This window comes from Molothrus aeneus, chromosome 5 (genome assembly GCF_037042795.1).
Source record: "Molothrus aeneus isolate 106 chromosome 5, BPBGC_Maene_1.0, whole genome shotgun sequence".
NCBI lineage: Eukaryota > Metazoa > Chordata > Aves > Passeriformes > Icteridae > Molothrus > Molothrus aeneus.
This window is the reverse complement of record NC_089650.1, coordinates 64,663,309-64,681,555: the sequence shown is the minus strand read 5'-3', so window position 1 is coordinate 64,681,555 and position 18,247 is coordinate 64,663,309. Positions and strand designations below refer to the sequence as shown.

At 41.7% G+C, this 18,247-nt stretch overlaps 1 protein-coding gene across 10 annotated transcripts in view; it reads left to right on the top strand.

Annotated features, from left to right (window-relative positions):
* Positions 1 to 18,247, top strand: part of CELF2 (CUGBP Elav-like family member 2) — a 550,570-nt gene that overhangs the window by 440,549 nt on the left and 91,774 nt on the right. For all 10 annotated transcript variants that reach the window (XM_066551028.1, XM_066551020.1, XM_066551021.1 and 7 more), the window contains one exon: positions 7,199 to 7,281. In XM_066551028.1, the coding sequence (XP_066407125.1) occupies positions 7,199 to 7,281 (83 nt within the window). The remainder of the gene's footprint in view (positions 1 to 7,198; positions 7,282 to 18,247) is intronic.

The window sequence follows — 18,247 nt, the reverse complement described above, 5'->3', positions numbered from 1 at the left end:
TCTTGTGTGTATTTATTTACCTTGCCACCTTGTATAGAATATAATTCTGCATCTGCTTTTTGTTTTTACTCCTTTATCACCATCTAGTGAGATATCACATGATTGTTGCCAAGCTGCAGGTGTGGAAGTTGGCCCCTTCCTTCAGAAGTAAAACAGAGAGTTCCAGCATGCTGGCCATTCACTTCCCAGTCATTAGACTGGCAGCAGGAGAGTTCAGGAATTTGCAAAAGCTGTCACTGTCCTGTATGAAAAATTGTACATTGAAATTCTTCAGATACTCATACAGCGTTTAGCCATTTAAAACTGTTTAATGTAAGTGGCTTATTTCAGAGAGCAAGAAAAGTAGATTCTGGCAATTTTGCCCTTGATATCTTTTCTATCTGTGTCGCACTTTAGTCAAAATTTACATAATAATGGGTAGGGAAGTGTTGTGGGACATGAACCAGTGCATATTAGTTCTTAGTTGCTTTCCCAAAAGGCTTGAAAATGCAGCAAATTTAATCTAGGTCGAAAAAAAGAAAAAAAAAAGAAAAAAAACCAAGAAAAAAACCCAAAAAACAAAACACTTCCATTTTGTAGGCAGAGGACATTTATAGAGAGCATTTGTATTCACAAGGGTACAGGAATGACAGAGTGCGACTCTTCCAAAAGAGCTCCCCGGTGCAGCTGAAGGCTGACAGCAAACCAGGACTTGTGGCCAATTAACAGAAAGGCCGTCATAACTTGCAAGGCATGGAGAGAAAAAATTGAGCTCCATGGGATCATTTTTCAGTGGCCATTTACGGGGCTATTCCCAGCCTGGAGCATTTGTGCTTTAATGCGAGCGGTGCGGGGCACTCTGGGGCTGGGGCACTGCCACCCTGGATGCTGCAACCAGGAGGAAAAATAGAGCACAGAGTGGAATTTGGCACGTCCCAGCTGTGAATCCTTCTCACATGTGAGCCCTTGCCTACATTCAGCTAATGTATTAATATTAGAAGTGGCATTGCTATAATATGTGCTGTCATTAGAGTGGCAGTGCGATTTCCTGGCTGGTGACAGGACTGGTAATACGGTTTCCATCAGGGTGCCAATTATATCAAACTATTAGCAAACCTGAGCTAATTGGGAGGCGGCATCATTAGAGGTTGGTTTCTGCTGTATTCAGCAATTCTAGCAGGGATGGCTTTGGGAATGAATCCTTTCCACCTTACTCTCCCATGACTCCATAGGCTAGAGAGCATGAGACTGGTGTAGGTAGGAATCAAATCACATCCCTGCTTTAGCCACCTTCTTCTGATAAGCAGAGTTTCAAAAATAGTAGGATTTTTATCTCTGGGTATCTTTGTCAGGAATGTCTGTATTTGCTATTCAGACAGTTCATGGTTTTCTCTGATTTTGTATGGAACCACCCAATCAAAATCTCTAAGACTTGAAACACCTCTCCTAATACTAGACCAGCATCTTCAGTGCAGGTTAGCTAATTGCACTAACATCTGTAGCACAGAAGAAATGCCAGGCAAGGCTCCCATTGCACTGCATAAAATGTAAGCAAAGTGAAAAGTCTCCCAACCACACACCTGAACACCTCATAGCAATAGGTCTTCTCAGTGGCTTTAGTGGAAAAGAGATTTTAATGTCTTCATTGGCTTTTGGAAAATGACATTACAGGTCATGGTGTGTTAGGTTGGAAATCGTGCTGTTCAGGCAGCTTTTTGTGATGTACAGAGCAGGTATTCCAGAGTTCAGGTGGATGGCTGGAATGCAGGAGACCTTGTTAAAGACTGCCCTGTATTAGTGTAGTATTTAAATTTTGGTGGTGGATGAGTGAATGTGAAAATCAGGAGAGAAACATTTGGAGTGGGGAAAAAAACAAGAAAAAGAAATCCTCCTGAACTTAAACTAGCTTGAACTGTGCTGGATTGACAAGAAGCTACTGTCCCCATTGAGATTCCAGGCTTGTATGAAGCCAGCACCTGTTCTGCTTGCAAATGCACACACAAAAGTGAGCTTCATTCACAGAAAGAAAGAAACATAGCAGGACTTCACTCATTTAGCCTTCCAGGGCCTTCAGTCCCTTGATCTGTCAGCCCCTTAGAATTCAAACGCAGCCTTTAAAGGAATTTTCAATTCACAACATGATGACTTTGTTGATGTCCTGAATGTGAATGTATTTTGAATTGAATTTGTCTGCCAGTATTCCATTACTCACTAAAAGAATACAGAGTTCAATCATCAGATAATCATTATAGCTGTTTTGAAGTGTTTATTTTATTAGTCTAGAAGGTAAAGCAAATTTCATACTTTTAAGTTGTTGCAGGCTTTGCAGGCACCCTGATAAGCTCTTGTATTTCTACACCCCATGGTTAGGGTTCAGGTACTGGCAGCAAGTGATAATATGCACAACACAGGAGAGATCCAAACTGACAAATTTTGACAGTTGAAAACTAAAGAAACTAATATATCAGACCAATAAATATGGTTTGGGCTTTTTTTTTTTTCCTTCTGTATCTTTTCTCTTTTAATTCCCAAAAGTTAAATTTTCAGGCCTGGGAGATTGCTGAATATTTTTCTTCAAGCAAATCAAAACCTCAGAGCATCTTGTGCAGAGTGTTTTAATTCCTGTCCACGTCCATAGGGTTATTTTCTCATATAGATGCACGTGTGTAATTCTTGGTAACTTTAACACAGGAATTGTCTATTCAGTTTAGGGAGCTGTAAAGGACTTTTTCTCACCCGAAGCAAGATGGAGGTGTCCGTATTCACTCAGGCATGAAATCCTGGCTGAGAGATTAAGCCTCTTACACAGATCCCAGCACCATTAAATGCCAACAAGGACTGTGTAAGCCACATCTTCAAGTGGAGGAGAGCTTCCCTTTGTTAGTTATTCAAAATTAGGAATGCAAACAGCTCTCGCGGCATAATTAGTCTGTGTTTGAATTGGGAGAAAGTGACAAAAATAATGGCATGGCAGAGCTCCTGGAGATGTTACAGAGCTGGATCTTGCAGCCTAACAAAGCCATGACTGCTCTGCTAGGAGGGAAATTTGGGTCATAGAGCAGAAGTCACACAGGAGGAGAAGCCCCATTGCATGGGGTCACTAACAGCTCTTTGAAAAAACTCTCTTGCTTACAGGAGGAATGGCATGTCTTGAAGTTTCATGGTGAAAACTGCAATTTGTCATAGTTCCACAAAGTCCTCCACAAACCCACGTTCACTGCCAGGAGAAAACCATGGCTACTGTGGTGTGAAAGTCCTCACCACTGGATCTTTTTCCCATTCTTCACTTCTAAATGATGCCTTCAGTGAACCCATGGCTTGATTCCCCTGTAATCCATTGCTGCCATCTTTGACAGTGACTCACGTAGAGCTGTTTCTAGCCATACATGAGGCTGGTTGTCCCTGTCACTGTCTTGCTAAACAGGTTTCTGTGGAAATTAAATAAATAAAATCTCTACCAGTAGTGCTAATTGGTGCCTTTGGCAGCCTGAGCAAGGGCTTGTGAATTGAATGTGTCATGGAGAATTGAATGTGTCAACTCTCTCCCAATGGCTGGGACCTTGAGGTCTTTCTCTGGCACTAAATTTCTTTTGAAAAAAGAAAAAAGGGGAAGGGAGGGGGGGGAAGGCGGGAAGAGAGAGAGAGAGTGAAAACAAGCTGAAGGAAGAGATCTTTTCCCTTTTTTTAATGAGGTGTTGAAGTTGAACATTGTAGTGTCCACACTGCAGCGTTTGCTCATCAGATGCCTTAAGTAGGGCTGTTTTCTGCTGTTGTTTCTCAGGGATTCCATTTGTTGCCATGAAACTCTGAGCAGCATGGAGTGGCAGGTTTTATTCAGTCTGTTCAAGCATCTGGCAGGATAGCCATGAAGTTGTTGCCGATGTCCTTAAGGGACTGTAGGGATCTGCATGATTCATTCAGTATTTTTTTCAAGGTACAAAGAAGAAATGCCTTACGCTGTAGTAAATACTGTTCCAAGTAGAGCACAACCAGCTTAGCAGAGCGTGGGAGATTTGCTGCTCTGGAGGCACTGACTGGCAGGATGAGCTCCTCTGCCTGTGGGCAAGAATACACTAACCCATGTGGAGCTAAAATGGGCTCTATTTCAGGCTGTTGAGGACTGGCAGAACCATGTCCACAAACCAATTCACCTTTTAAGTTGTCCTGACTAGGACAGGGAAAGGTTATCACTGCCAGGCCCTGAGTTATTTGGATGTCAGAAAAGTCTAGTTGTGGTTCAAGCTGCTGTCGAGTTTGTTGGTGATGAAACAAAGATTATATGTGCATGGGGCCTGAAGGGAAGGGTTGTATTTTTTCATTTTCTTTCAGTAGGAAACATACTTTTTCTGTTCCAGCTGGGCCACTTGTTTGTCTTTGGCAATATTACATTTTCTTTAGTAAAATGGAGGAAGGAAGGTCGTTGCCTCTTTGCCTTTCAGCAGGGGACAGCTACCAGTCCTAAAGCACAGATTAGCCCTGCCCTATTACACAGGCATCTTCCCCTCCAATATTCCTCCATAAAAAACTGAATTAGGTACTTTTTCTATGTACTGACCCAAAAGGATTTTGCACTGGAGGCATCTTCAATGCAGTTTGCGTAACATGGCTGCAGCACCTCTGGAAAATCCATAGGCTGAGCTACATTATTTCCTTGGGGAAACATGGACTATTGCCTTTTCTGGTTCCTCTCTGTTGTCTTACTTTCTTTTTTGAGTCCAGCCCTGACCTCTGTAGCAGATACCCTCAAATTCAGATGTCCACAAGTGGGAGTCCATGCCCCCCTCAAACCACAGCAAACCAGCTGTTGTTGTGGGGTTTGTTTTATTTAAGAAGATATGAGCCAAATGTGTCCTGAGAAAAATTATATCCATTTGCATTTTCAGATGTGTCAGTCTGTGAGCTCAGAAGTCTTTATTTTTGTCAGGGTCCGATGACCTGCCTGAAACATTTCTCATTGAGCTACTGTTTCTTCCAGCCCTCATTCACAGAAACATTTTTCTCTCCTGAGCTATTACTTCCCAAAAATGACCAGTTAAAGGGTATTTCACAGCATATTCATCTTTCAAGTGCAGTTCTTTCAAGTAGTGCCAAGAATGATAAACCAATAGATTTCAAATTTCTCCTTATCAGAATGAACCCCCTGAGCTGAAATCTAAAATGAAACTCTTCGGGCCCATGGAAAAGGACATGGCAATTGCAAAGTTGTGATTACAGCTTGATATTTTCCCCTCTGAATCCTCTCTCCTGATTAAAAAGTCTTATATTAAAAAGCTAACAAACCAAACAAAGAAACAATAGGAGATAGACTTGGACCTGGATGACAGGATAGAAAAATATTGCAATATTGTCTCAAAATCACACTCTTAAATGTCACAAACTTGGATATTTTTTTTCTCATTTTCATCTGGGGTAAAATAATTCAGATTTTCAAGATTTTCCAGTGAAACAGAAGGTTTAGAAACACTTACAGGAAACACAAACCTTAACAGGCTGTGCCTGTCTCTAGCACACATCCCTGCAAACGATGTCCTGCTTACTGAAATAATTATTAAACCATCTCCATCGTAAAGTGTGAAATTTTAAAGAACCTGTTGGCAGTATGAAAAATGTTTCTCCCAGTCGTGTTAAGTCTGCATTACCTGCCTGCCCATGTTTTGCTGTGGCTGCAAGTGATTTTGTGTATTAGGGATAAACTTGCTGTGTTCCAGCTGGCAATACATGGTCACCTTTGCTTGTTACCGAGGTAATGGTTGTCACTGGCCTGGCTGCTGAGCCAGAGGGAGCATTCCCAATGCCATGCACAGCTTGAGCCAAGCAAGGGGCAGTGGAGGGGCTATTCTGGATTCAGCCCTTCCTTCCAAATGGGCCACCTCCACTTTGCTGCTTTCAGTGTTTGCTGTGGGCTGCTGTGCACACCTTCTCCTTGTGTCCTTTGCCACTACAGGGATGCTGCAGGGTTGAACACAAGCGGGAATGTCAGGTGGGCTGGGATGTTTCACCTTGGCCAGCATTAGGGAGCTGATACAAGCTTTGCTCACTGCCTGAAGCGTGGATTATTTTATCTGTGTCACGCTCCAAGGGAGCACCAAGACTCATGAGCCGGGGCTTCTTTTGTTTACTGATTGGTTTTGACATTTCTCTGGAGTTGTAACAAATCTCTGACTGTGATTAAGAGAACAGGATTGTTTTCTGATTCATCAGTAAGACCTGCATCATCCTGGTTCATGTGAAGTAGATCTTTACTTTTTACCCAGCCAGCATTGCCCAGGATGTTTTCCCTCTCCCCATAACACCAAACACCCCATCTGCAGCAAACATCTCATCTGTCAAGGAGCAGACTTCATTGCTGTGGGGCATTACAGGCAAAGCCCGGTCCTTGCTTTTTGTCCCCTGCCTGTGACATTATAGCTCTTCCCTGAGGATGTGCCTGTGAGCCCTGACCTCACCCTGGGGCTGGTTGAGCTGCCTGGGTTGTGTGTGCTGAGCAAAAGCTGCTTTACATGTTTGCAGTGGACAAAGGGACAGCAACCCATGTTTGGTCCCACACACCACCTGGCTGGACCATGCTGTCAAAAGGGAAACCACAGGATTAAGGCAACTAAAACCACCTGCTTTACTGAAAATTGAGCAGATGCAAGGAGGGCAGAGCCTCCCTTAATGCTGTCAGCCATCAGCAGCCTCCACTATCCCAGCAGTGGTGAGTTCACCCATAGCTTGTTTTTCATTCTTGAAACTGAGATGAGTGTTCCACCTCCAGTCCTGCCTGGTTTCAAAGAAATAGGGGAACCAACCTTAGCTCTTTTGTATAAGGCCCTTTAAATAAGGTCCTGCTTTAGCCTGATTTTCTGCTTGGGATGTAACAATGAATTCCTGCTGCTTGAGCCTGCCATGTTGCTTATATTCAAAGTATAATGGGGAGCCTTCAGAAAAATATAACCTTATTTACAATGTACAAAGCCAATTGGATTTTGGTTAACAATTTCTAAGTGATTACAGTTCACTAAAAATGCAGGTGTGCTATAGATGCAATGCACAGGGGGGGACTTTTTATTTTAAATCATACAAGCTTTCTTTTATTCATGTCATTCAGGTGCCTCAGGATAATTCACATTTCCAGCTTTCATAATGTGTTGTTCAACCACTGTTTTTTCTCCCTCCCTATTGTACTCTCACAAATCATACTCACTAATTTCTGAAAGCTTTTCATTTCTCTCTATAGGTTGTTGTTTCGTAACATTTTATACAAGAAAAGCTGCTCTTGAGGCACAGAATGCACTGCACAATATTAAAACTTTACCTGGGGTGAGTACATTTACTTTTTGATCCTAATTATTTTATTGCCAGAAGAATAGCCCTTTTGCTCTTGATGCTGCTTGGTGCCCCAAATGATCTTGATCTCTGCAAGGAGGGTGGCTAAGCTGATGGTCTGTCCTGTGTTGGTGCCAGTCCTGGAGCAATGGCATCATGTCCAAAGGCAGCTGCTGTTCTCTAGAAAGTCCTTTGGCTGGAAATGGGAACTGATTCCTGCTGAGTAGAGACAGTGGCCAAAGTGCAATGTGGATCTTTTTTAAAATTTATTTAAGAGGGAGGGAGGGAGGGAGGGAGGGAGGGAGGGAGGGAGGGAGGGAGGGAGGGAGGGAGGGAGGGAGGGAGGGAGGGAGGAGAGAAAACATATGGCAGAAAAACACTGCACCACTGGGTCTTCATGTTTGAAAAGGGAGAGAAAAGACAAAACACAGCCAAAGTTTGTTAAATACAGCCTTTATCCACATGGTTTCTAAACAACCTGAATGCACTGGCTGCACATTTCAGGGTGTTGTGGAGTGTTGTACCCCATAGCTGCTTGCACAGGGTGATCCTGTCTCCTGACATCACCTCTCCTCACCACCTGCTCCCTCTGGCACCAGCATTCAGAACAGTTGTGTTGTGCAAAATGTATCTTGCATTTTCCTATGGTATTTTATATTTAAATTACAGGGCTAGAGAGAAGTATATCACTGGTAATTGCATGTCTAAACTCTGAAATCTTCTTGTACCACCATTTTAATTTTTTCTGCTGTATTCTTTGAGGATGGGAGTGAAAAAATATAAAGGATGGAGGTATATTCCCTCTTGATGTAGGAGAAGTGTTCAAGTATATGTTTGTAATGTCTGGTTACAGACATGAAAATAAATAAATAAACAGTGTAAATAAAAAGAGCATTGCCTGGACTGACCAGTTATATGGCCAATATCTCCTTTAGTTCCTATATGTTGTGTGTGAAATTGGACACTCTGTGTTTGAAAAATTATACCTGGCCAGTTCACTTTATGCAGGTGATTTCCTGGTAGGGAAGCCACCTCATGTGTCACAGAAATGGCCAGCACAGAGAGGTGCTGTCGTGGGACAGTTACCTGTGAGCCCTGCTAAAGGTAAAATGTGAGTCCTCTGTCATTTGCAGTGAAAATCCTGGGAATGGTGGTAGGAAATCTGCAAAGGTAGGAAAACAGGAGAAAAGCTGTGGCACTTGAAGTGATGTTTTCCAGCAATTGGCCCTTGCAAGGGACAGTACCAAGACCTTACAAGCTCCCAGAGGGAGTCTCAGCCCTTTAGGGTGTGGAGGATGGGTGTGCCATCCTTGAGAGAGAAAGGAAGGCTCTGAGGGACAATTCCCTTTGAGACCCCTTTGGAGCTCAGCTGAACCTCAGCACCCTCTGTCTCTGCAGTCCCCGTTGTTGCTTCCCATCCCCACTGCCAAGCCCTTGGATGAGAGCTCTCCAACCCCATTCAATGTTGCACCTAAACCACTCACTGAGTGATTGCTCTCCATCATGCTTGGAGTCAAATGGCTGTGTGCACTGGCTGGGTGGGATGGAGGTGATCCCAAGCTGCTGGAGCAGCACCCTGCCTAGATAGCATCCCTCAAGCTCTACCACAAGATCTACTCATCACCCCCCTTAGAAGTAGAGAGGATCTGTTTAGAACCATACAATCACAGAGTCATAAGGGGTGGAAAAGACCTAGAACATTTGGAAAAGACCTACAACATTTGACTAAAAACCACAATGTCAATTAAATCACAGCACTAAATGCCACATCCCGTTGTTTTGGTTTTTTTTTTGAACACTTCTAAGCGTGATGACTCCACCACTTCCCTGGGCAGCCAAAGCTTGACCACCTTTTTAGTGAAGTTCATCCTGATGTCCAGCCTGAAGCTCCCCTGGTACAGCTTGAGGACAGTCTTCTCATCCTGTTGCCTGGGGGCAGAGCCTGACCCCCATCTGGCTACACCCTCCTGTCAGGGAGTTGTGGAGCCTGAAAAGGTCCCCCTCGAGCCTCCTTTTCTTCAGGCTAAACAAACCAAGTTCCCTCAGCTGCCTTTACTTTTCTTTGTTCTTCCCCGGGTCCCCCAAGCTGCTTGCTGTGTTTTGAGAGATGTTATTTATCCCAGTAGGTGACTCAGAGGGGCAGTTTCACTCTCTGCCTTCCTCACATACAGGTGGCAAAGCTGGCTCAGCTCTGCATTGCATCTTAGTTGAGCAGAGCATCATTTTCTCTCCAGCTTTTGCACAGCTAATGAGCAGGCAGCAGTTAAAGATGCTAGTGTACCTTTTGATGTTATTTTAAAATAAGGTTGAAAAATATAATTTTTTTCCCTAGAGCCCTCTCCAGCTCTTTGTCATTTTAAAATTATCTTTCTAAGCTGTTTTTTCCTGTCTTGACTGTGAGGTTACAAAGTTTTCTTTTAAGGAAATATAGATTCTGAATTCCCATGACTCTGGGACCTTACCTTCAAAAATACTCCTGATACAGCCAGAGATGTTTAGATTTTACTATGAGAGAAGTTGTTATACCTACTTTTTTAAAGGGAAGTCTCTAATAAAGAGAAGCAACTTGAATACATTTTTACTACTTGTCTTTTAGAATGATTCAGCATATGTTATATAACAGATTCTATATTTTGCACGTGCAGTATGCTGCCATTCAGCATATATGGGGATGCTGTTATGCTGCATCTGTGTATTCCCAAAATAACTTCATCTAAGCACTCTTTAAAGTTGTGGCACACATGCTGGAAACACTTCATGTTAGCAGGGTTCTCCTTATATGAATTTTAGCAATTTCTGTATTGTTCCTCTTGCCTGCTAAGCAGCTTTTACCAAACAAGCAGGAATCAGTAGTGGATAGTTCCATGTGTGAGAAATGGTCTCAGAGCAAATGGAAGCAATCTTCTGTCAGGGCTACAACAAGGGATGAATTTGGATCAGGTTCATTTGGGCATCGAGTGTCAGCTTGCTTCCAGTAAGCAAGGCATGGTCAGTAGGAGGTTCAGTAATAAGGTGTCTCCTGGAAACAAAAGAATCCATGCCTTCCCCTTTTGCTGTAATATCACCATGCATCAAAAAAGGCATCCTTAAAGAGCCCAGGAGGAAAATCCCAGGCAAAGGCTGGTGATTTATTAGTGTAAGGTAAGGAAAGCTGGCAGAGGCAGGAACAGGGGGCTGCAGGGATGCTGTGGCTGTTGGAACTCATCTGCGTTTTACCTGCACTCAGGTGTAGCCTGCACTGCTGCAGAGTTGTGGAGGAGAATAGCTCTGTGTTCATTATTGTTAGAGCCTGGATTATTTCTGGGTTTAGTCTCTTCATTTCTTAAATGCAGGCTTGCTCCAGGTAGCTCGGTAAGCAGGTTTTGGATCAGCACCGGTGAAGCCAAAAAAGTGGGTGTTTAGTGTGAAATTTATCCCCCTTCCAAGGCTGCATGTTCAGTTTAGTTTAAGTAGGTTTTTGAGCAAAGCCTGCAGTGCTATGTCTCAATCTCTGCGTTTTGCCTGGACCTCATCCTTAACAGAGACATGAAAACACCAGCGCTTGATCTGCTCCTTTGAGCTGCACCCTTTTAGTGGACATGAAGAAAATAAGACCAGACATAAATGATTAATGCAGAATCTTGGAAGAAAATATTGCAGGGTGCCTTGCTGTTTGATTACAAGCCTTGGAATTAGTCAACATTTCCATAATTCTAAACCAATATACACCTGTTTTCCCACTGTGATGTGAAGGCACAACTTAATTTAACAGAAACCCCGCTGTGCTAAATCTCTCATTAAATACCAAGCTAGTTCTGTAATTTAAAGTTGCAGCACTACTATTTTAACTGAATTGCCTTTGTATTATAAAATTAATAAGAAGTTAATGATGCACTTTGCTGTATTCGCTCAGTTTGGTTTTTTTTTCACAGCAACAACAACAAAAAAGAAAGATAAAGAAGAAAAACATGTCACCAGCTGACATCTTAAGGCTTTTCTGGTTTTAATCATTTTCCTGAGGATAGAAATTCATTTAAAAGATTTTTTTAAAAAAAAATTTAAAACTTTCTGCACAAGTAGGATCAAACATCATCTTTTTATTCGTGATTAATATAATCTCTCTGTTAGTCATAATATTCCTTGTCATATATTGGAGCTTTTATCTTTCCCAAAATATGTATTTAGATATCACTCGTTATGTACGATTGCTACTAGGCAGAGAAGCAGATATGCAGTGTTTGAGAAATACAGGCACATTGTTATGATATATGATACAGATCAACAAAACAGGGACAGTTCTCTTCTGTTTACTTGGTGCTGGCATCACAAGTAGCTTTTATGTCTTGCAAATGAACAACTTAAATTTTCAGATGTGTCTTTTCAAACATAGCATGAGAGCAGGTTGCTGATACCCTCGAAGCTCATAGGGATGTGGTTTATATTATTCAGCTTAGAGTCAGGCTTTCTTGGAGTGTTCATTTGGATTTTGTTTTAAAAGGCAGAAGGGAGAAAAGGGAAAATCTCGATTTGAATGTAATAATGATCTTGGAAATGGGCTTCTTTGGGATGAGATGTAGAACTGAGGCCTTAACTAGTCTCATCTTCATTAAGAATCTCATGGCTTCGTTAGAGGTGTTTAACTTCTATTCCCTAAACAGAGTAATTCAATAATTTCCACCCATCTAAATTTATTCTGTACCTTCAGTTAGATGTAATAATCTTGCTTCCCCCATGCTCTAATTTGCTGCTTAGTGAAAATTGGCTTCTGTATAGAGGGCAAACCTCAAAGAGCTGCATTCAGGGACTGCTTTAACTGCCTTTATGGCACTGACATTCGTTCATTGTTTTAGTTTTAACACGCTTTATTTTAAAAACAGAATGTGCTCTGTTTTGCTGACAAGTGAACCTGGTAGGATTTCCTGGCAAGGGTTAAGTGCAGAGAGGTAACACAAGAGCACTATATGTTGGTTGGATTCTTGGAGCCAAATAGCTGAATAAATGCACTTTTAATGTCATGCAGAGGCTATTTGAAGTCAGAAATCAATGGGCATCCATTTGTAAAATCTACGCCTAAAACTCTTTGGAATCTTTGTTCTTTATTTGAAGTTAGATTTATTGGACATGGTAGGGGTCATTTGTTGTCTTTATGAACATTTTTTTATATATCCTCCTACCTAAGGTTATCACAAAAATAATTAACAGCCCACAGTCTGCACTCCCATGCTTTTAACAGAGTCATGGTTTATGTGGTTCTTATTTCAAGTGGGATATACATATATATTCCAAGTAGCAGCAAACCTTTTGTGTTGAAGTTCTGGCATAAAATTAGGACATTAGCTGTATGAATTGATTTGATTAAGGGTTTAAAGGAAGAAATACCATTTTGAGAAACCTCTTAATATTTTAACAGCAAGGTGGAGTTTGTAGGAACTGTATTTGTAAAATATTCATGGCTTTCTTTTTTGGCAGATGTTGTCAGGGAAAACATTTTTAATCTTTAAGTTGTAAGCATCACATCTGGTTTTATTTAATGTTTTTTACATCATAGGGAAGCAGGACTGGCTTAGAGGGAACTTTGCCCACAGGTTGTGTACTGGCTGTAAGGACACCTCAAAGTCCATTTAGAGGTGTAGAACATGAAAAATAATAATCAGAATAATCTAGTCCAAAATGCAGGCACCCATGACGACTTAGTATGAAACCTCATTCATTTTCTGATAAAATACCATTTGTCCAACAAGAAGCAAAAAACCACAAATGTATTTCTGGTTCTTGTTTTACATCATGAGCTCCTTTCTAATGACTATCCTGACACTCTCCTTTCTGGAGCAGTGTTTTAATATCCAGTTCCCTTCTCTGTTTTAAGCCTTATGGTTTCTCAGTACTATATGAACATTATGTAAAAATTACCTGTAATAAAAAAGGTAATCATCCAATATGATTTGAATAATAGCCTGAATATGATATAGCAGTGACTCTGAGAGATTTTGACAAACAGAAAGGAAATTCAAAGAGCAATTAACTTAGTTAAGGCTTTGCAGTGATGGATTTATGATGACAAATTAAACTAATTCAGTACCCATATAGTATGGCCAAATGCTGTTTAATGAAGGATCCAAAGAGTATAGAACTGCTTAAATGATAAAAATACCAGATGGGAAAGAAGAGAATTCCTGGGGAGCAGCTGTTCCTAGGAGGTGAGCTATAAGACACTCAATGATGTTGAGAAAGTTAATCTGGCCCATTCCTTCCTTTAAAATGCTATGCAAAGGAACCTACTTAATGATACACTTTGCCCAGCTCAGAAGACATGTGGGTATATTTTTTTATTCAAAAATGCCACTTCTACCCATGGCCCTCAAAAAAAAAAAAAAGTTGCACTGACTGCCACTTCACTGAAAATGAATATTTGCACTAATTTCAGATACCTTAGCAGAAAAGTTGGCTTTACACCTACCATTGCTGTGAAACACAGGCCAGATTTATAAAATGGAAAAAAGTGACTTAGAATCCATGAATCTCTGTAAGTAGCTGAACTTGCAGCTTAAAGGGAGAATAGTGAGTGTTGTGCAGGTGTAGGGAGAGGGGGATATTGACCAAGTGAAAATGACTTCTCTAAATTGAGCAAAACATGTAGTTCATATTTATATTGTCCCTTTTTCTTATTGAGGGATGGAGGGTCAAATTTGCCTTCATCAAATTCACAGCCTCATCATTAGGATAACTTTCTGGCATGCAAGGAGAATGCAGTTCATATCCTCTCTGCCTTGTTTACTGAAAGGATTTAGCTTGGATTGACCTAACAGTGCCTTCACCACTGGACTTAGCTAAGATTAGGGTCACTGTTTCTCCTCTTGAAGCTGCTCCAGCTGTATGAAGGTATCAAATTCTGGTGGGAGTGAGAGACAGCAAGGAACAACACTTGGTTTCTTGGTACTGAGGGCAGTGACTCAAGTACTGTGATATCTGGATATGAGTGCATGCTCTAGTAAGTATTTTGGTCTTTGGAAAAGCTTCAAACATTTGGCAGAGACTCTCCAAGAGCAGGGAAGTGCAGGAAGATCCATTGCTGAGGCACTGAGAGAAGGTGGCTAAACCTTGACCTGCCTTACTTGGGGGATGTGATGACCTGTGGTGTGTCAGGAGTGCAGAGCTGCACAGGGCATGGGCATTTAGTTTTAGATCCTAAACATCCACATCAGGATGTTTAGGAAGCAAGAGCACATTGGCCCAGCTGCAAAAGCAGTTAGATGCACAATAGCTTTTTTAGAGAGCTCTTGGAGTAGTTCAGGATTTTTTTTTTTTTTTTGCACAGCTTTGCAGTATAATAATATTGGGATGGAAAGTAAGTAATGCATAATAATGGCTTGACCTCAGAAAAATTCACTAATGTGAAGCTCATCCCCATTCTGGCGCGTGACACTGGGATTTACCTCTGGTTTCCATAACTCTGACCAGTTGAGGTCATCACTTTGCAAAATCCCTCCAGACCTTCTTGTCCAACTTAGAAATCTTACTCAGTGAGGGTGGAGGATCAGTTCACAGGATATCACTTTTAAGCTGGGTGCCCAAAAATCTCTGACTTGGAGAACGTTTTGCTGTGCACTTCAGAATGGAAATCTCTGAAGAAAATCAAGAAGCCATCACTGGAGTACTCCAGGGTATTGCAAAGCTCACCAAGATTTAGGTGGGGTGCTTAGCTAAGGACAATAGCCCAGACACTCTCTTAAACAGCTATTTATCCTCCTGCTGGTGTTAGCTGTTTTCTGTTATCTGGAACAGAAAGTACAGGTGCTTCAGTCAGCCTCATTAGCACCACAACACGAGCTATTAAAATTGTCTTCCTAATGAAAAACTAGCTCAGGGAGCCTTCCTAGCTGTCTGACTACTCCTACAATAGTGAAATTAGAAAGGCAAATCATAAACAGAGATGCAGGCATCAGGAAGCAACATCATTAGAGGTGCCCTTGGATGCCATTTGCCTCCCTTGATAGCAATGTTTGGCACCCATGGATCTGAGTTATGTTATGACTAAGGAGCCTGGGCCTTGTGGCATGTTTATATCAGAGAGAATGTTTGTTCAGCATCCTCCTGCCATTGTGTCCAGCCCTGTGACCTGTGCTGCTTCCTTCAAACACCTCTGCTCTGTGGTCCATTGCTGTTGAAGGGATGCAGTGCTGGCTCATGGTGTGTTTGCACTCCTGTGGTGGTGCAGGAAGCTGAGGTAGCCCCAGCCAGATTTCCCCTATGATCACACTGGGCAGGTGCACTGTGCTGCAATGGGACAGTGAGAAAACAGAAGTACTGTCTTCTCTGTTGTGCTCAAAAACCCCATAATACTACAAAAAACAGGTGAAACTGGGTGGCCTGATTGATTGAGTCTCCTGCTCTAATAGCACTCTGTGGACAATCATATTCTGCCTAAAAACACTCTTTGCAGACCCAGAGGGATAGTTTATTTTTTGCTCATTCTCTTGAAGAAATTATCATCTCCATCAGCTTAGTTGGAAGAGCTACTTTTTTGTCTGCTCTTTCCCCTGTGCTGTGCAGAGAAATCCTTCCTCCTCTGGCCATTGGGGCCACTGGGGCTGCCAGAAGTACATGGAGATTCATTTGGGTGCAAGCACCAGTCTAGGGTACAGGCATGTTCATCTGATTGCCTTGGTAGACATCCAAAACCTTTAGAGACGCTCAAATGGGCTGTGAATGCCCACCCTGGAGAGACATGGAGGACATGTAGTTGCAGAGCTCATATTTTAGGCTGTCAGTGTGTGAAGCAAGTGGTCAGCACCCTCTAAAGCAGAGAGCAAGTATTATTGACAAGACACAGGGGAATAGGTTCAAACTGGACGAGAGTAGGTTTAGATTAGACTTGAGGAAGAAATTCTTTGCTGTGTGGGTGGGGAGGCACTGGCAATGATTGCCCAGAGAAGTTGTGGGTGCCCCATCCCTGGAAGTGTTCAAGGCCAGGTTGAACAAGTCTTGGACAGACCTGGTCTAGTGGAAGGTGTCCCTGCCCTTGGTAGGAGGTTGAAATTAAATGGTCCTTAATGTCTCCTCCAACCTAAACCTTTCTATTATTCAATGATTTTATGATTTTATGAGTCTACATTTAGTGTGTCAAATACCTTTTAACAGGAAAAGCACTAACAGAGGGGGAAAGCTAATGTTTTTCTCAGTTTTGGAATGGTCCATCTTTTTTCCATCAGCTTAGCTGAAATTAGTAATAGCTTTGCTACCAGACAGTAGTAGCCTGACTATCTGCAGGAGCAGACAGAAGCAGCCATTGAAAAAGATGCCACCATAACTCCATTTATTAACAAAAGCCTGTATCTATTGCCTTGTGCCAGGGAAATTAAAAAAGCAAAAACTGCAAAAGAAAGAAAAAAAATCACATTGAGCTAAACAGAGTCTTAAGCTGTGGTAAACAAAATGTAGCTTCCTTTGTGGTTGATTTTTATCCAGCTGCAGCCAAATATCAAAGCGATATCAAAGGAAAGCTACCCATTAATTAATTCAGACTGACTTCACAAAGCAAGCTGGAGCTTTTGCTGATATCTGATTCTGACAACTTCCTAATCTTCACAAGTTGTCATTAAGAGTGGCATTAAAGCAGTCTGCAGTCAATCCCAGCTCTCGCCCCATTGTAACTCAGAGATGGTCTATCTGCCATCAGGGGTGGGGGATATGCAAGCAGGGCTTAAAATAAGGAACTTTGCTTTGCAAATGGAATGTACAATGTATCAGGGAATCACATTAATACACTGCCTCAGTCATTCATCCTAGGAATGCTGACCCATTCCCACTTGCAACCATTACAAGTTGCAGTGAGTGGAAATTTTCTCTTCTGAAGGAGAGACACAGGGAAAAAGCAGAGAAAGAAACTAAAAAAGAAGCTTGTGTCTAAAAGGAATAATTAGAAGTCTGTAATGATCTGTAAGAAAGTATGAATAGAGGCTTATCACTGATTTCAAGATAGAGAACACAGGATTGTGAGTTGAAGAAAGTAAGACTGTGGGAAAATAAGACACTAATCGGAGGATAAGATTAGTTTTAAACTAAAAAATTTGAGCAACCTGGTATAGTGGAAGGTGCCTCTGCCTGTGGCAGGGAATGAGATGAGTGTTAAGGTCCCTTCCAACCCAAACCATTTTATGATCCTATGAACTGAAAATCTGGTACCTCCACAACTGAAGCTCCTGATTCCACCATGAGAACACAACACTCAGTGTTCCTTACTGCTGCCAGGATCACTCAGAGGGATTGCAGCCTCATGCAGAAATGTGAGGGATATGACACCTTTATCTTTCCATTCAGCTGTGAATGGCTCAAATGATTGAAGGGAGTTTTTTTTCTAGACCATCACTTGAGCAAGTATCCACCAGACAGTAACTAACACTATTTTGTGGCAAATTCTTGACAATACCTTAGAGGAAAATGTGCTGTGTTATTATACAGTATATTTATTTCAAATATTGCAGAGAATACAGAGGAGGATAAGTGCTGTTGTGGGAGCACCTCACCCAGCATCCACAGCAGCATCCATGAAGATGGTGCATTTATTTCCTCCACTGCCCAAATGCCAGTGACAAATAGGAATTATTTTGGTTGTACACAGAACCAAGGATTTACCATCTTAAGAGGTGAAATAAAGCTTAGAGTATCACAAAAAAATACCAAGCTCAATTAGAATAATCTTCTAAAGGATACAAAGTTAAATCCCAGTCCTTACCGGTGTTTGGGGTAGGAAAGTATTAGAAAATATGGGATAGGCAGTAATCCTGTATTGGCATTAAGTCATTTGAGATGAGGTGCTGGATTTTTTCATCTCTCACTTCTCCAACTGCTAAGAAGTGAAAGAAATTGCTATGCTGGGTAAATATAGAATCCTCGTATTTGTACAAAAATATATGATTAACCAAAAAGAAAAATCCTGCTAAGTAAGAGCTGCAGTCAGTCTAAGTGCTGTGCTTACACCCTT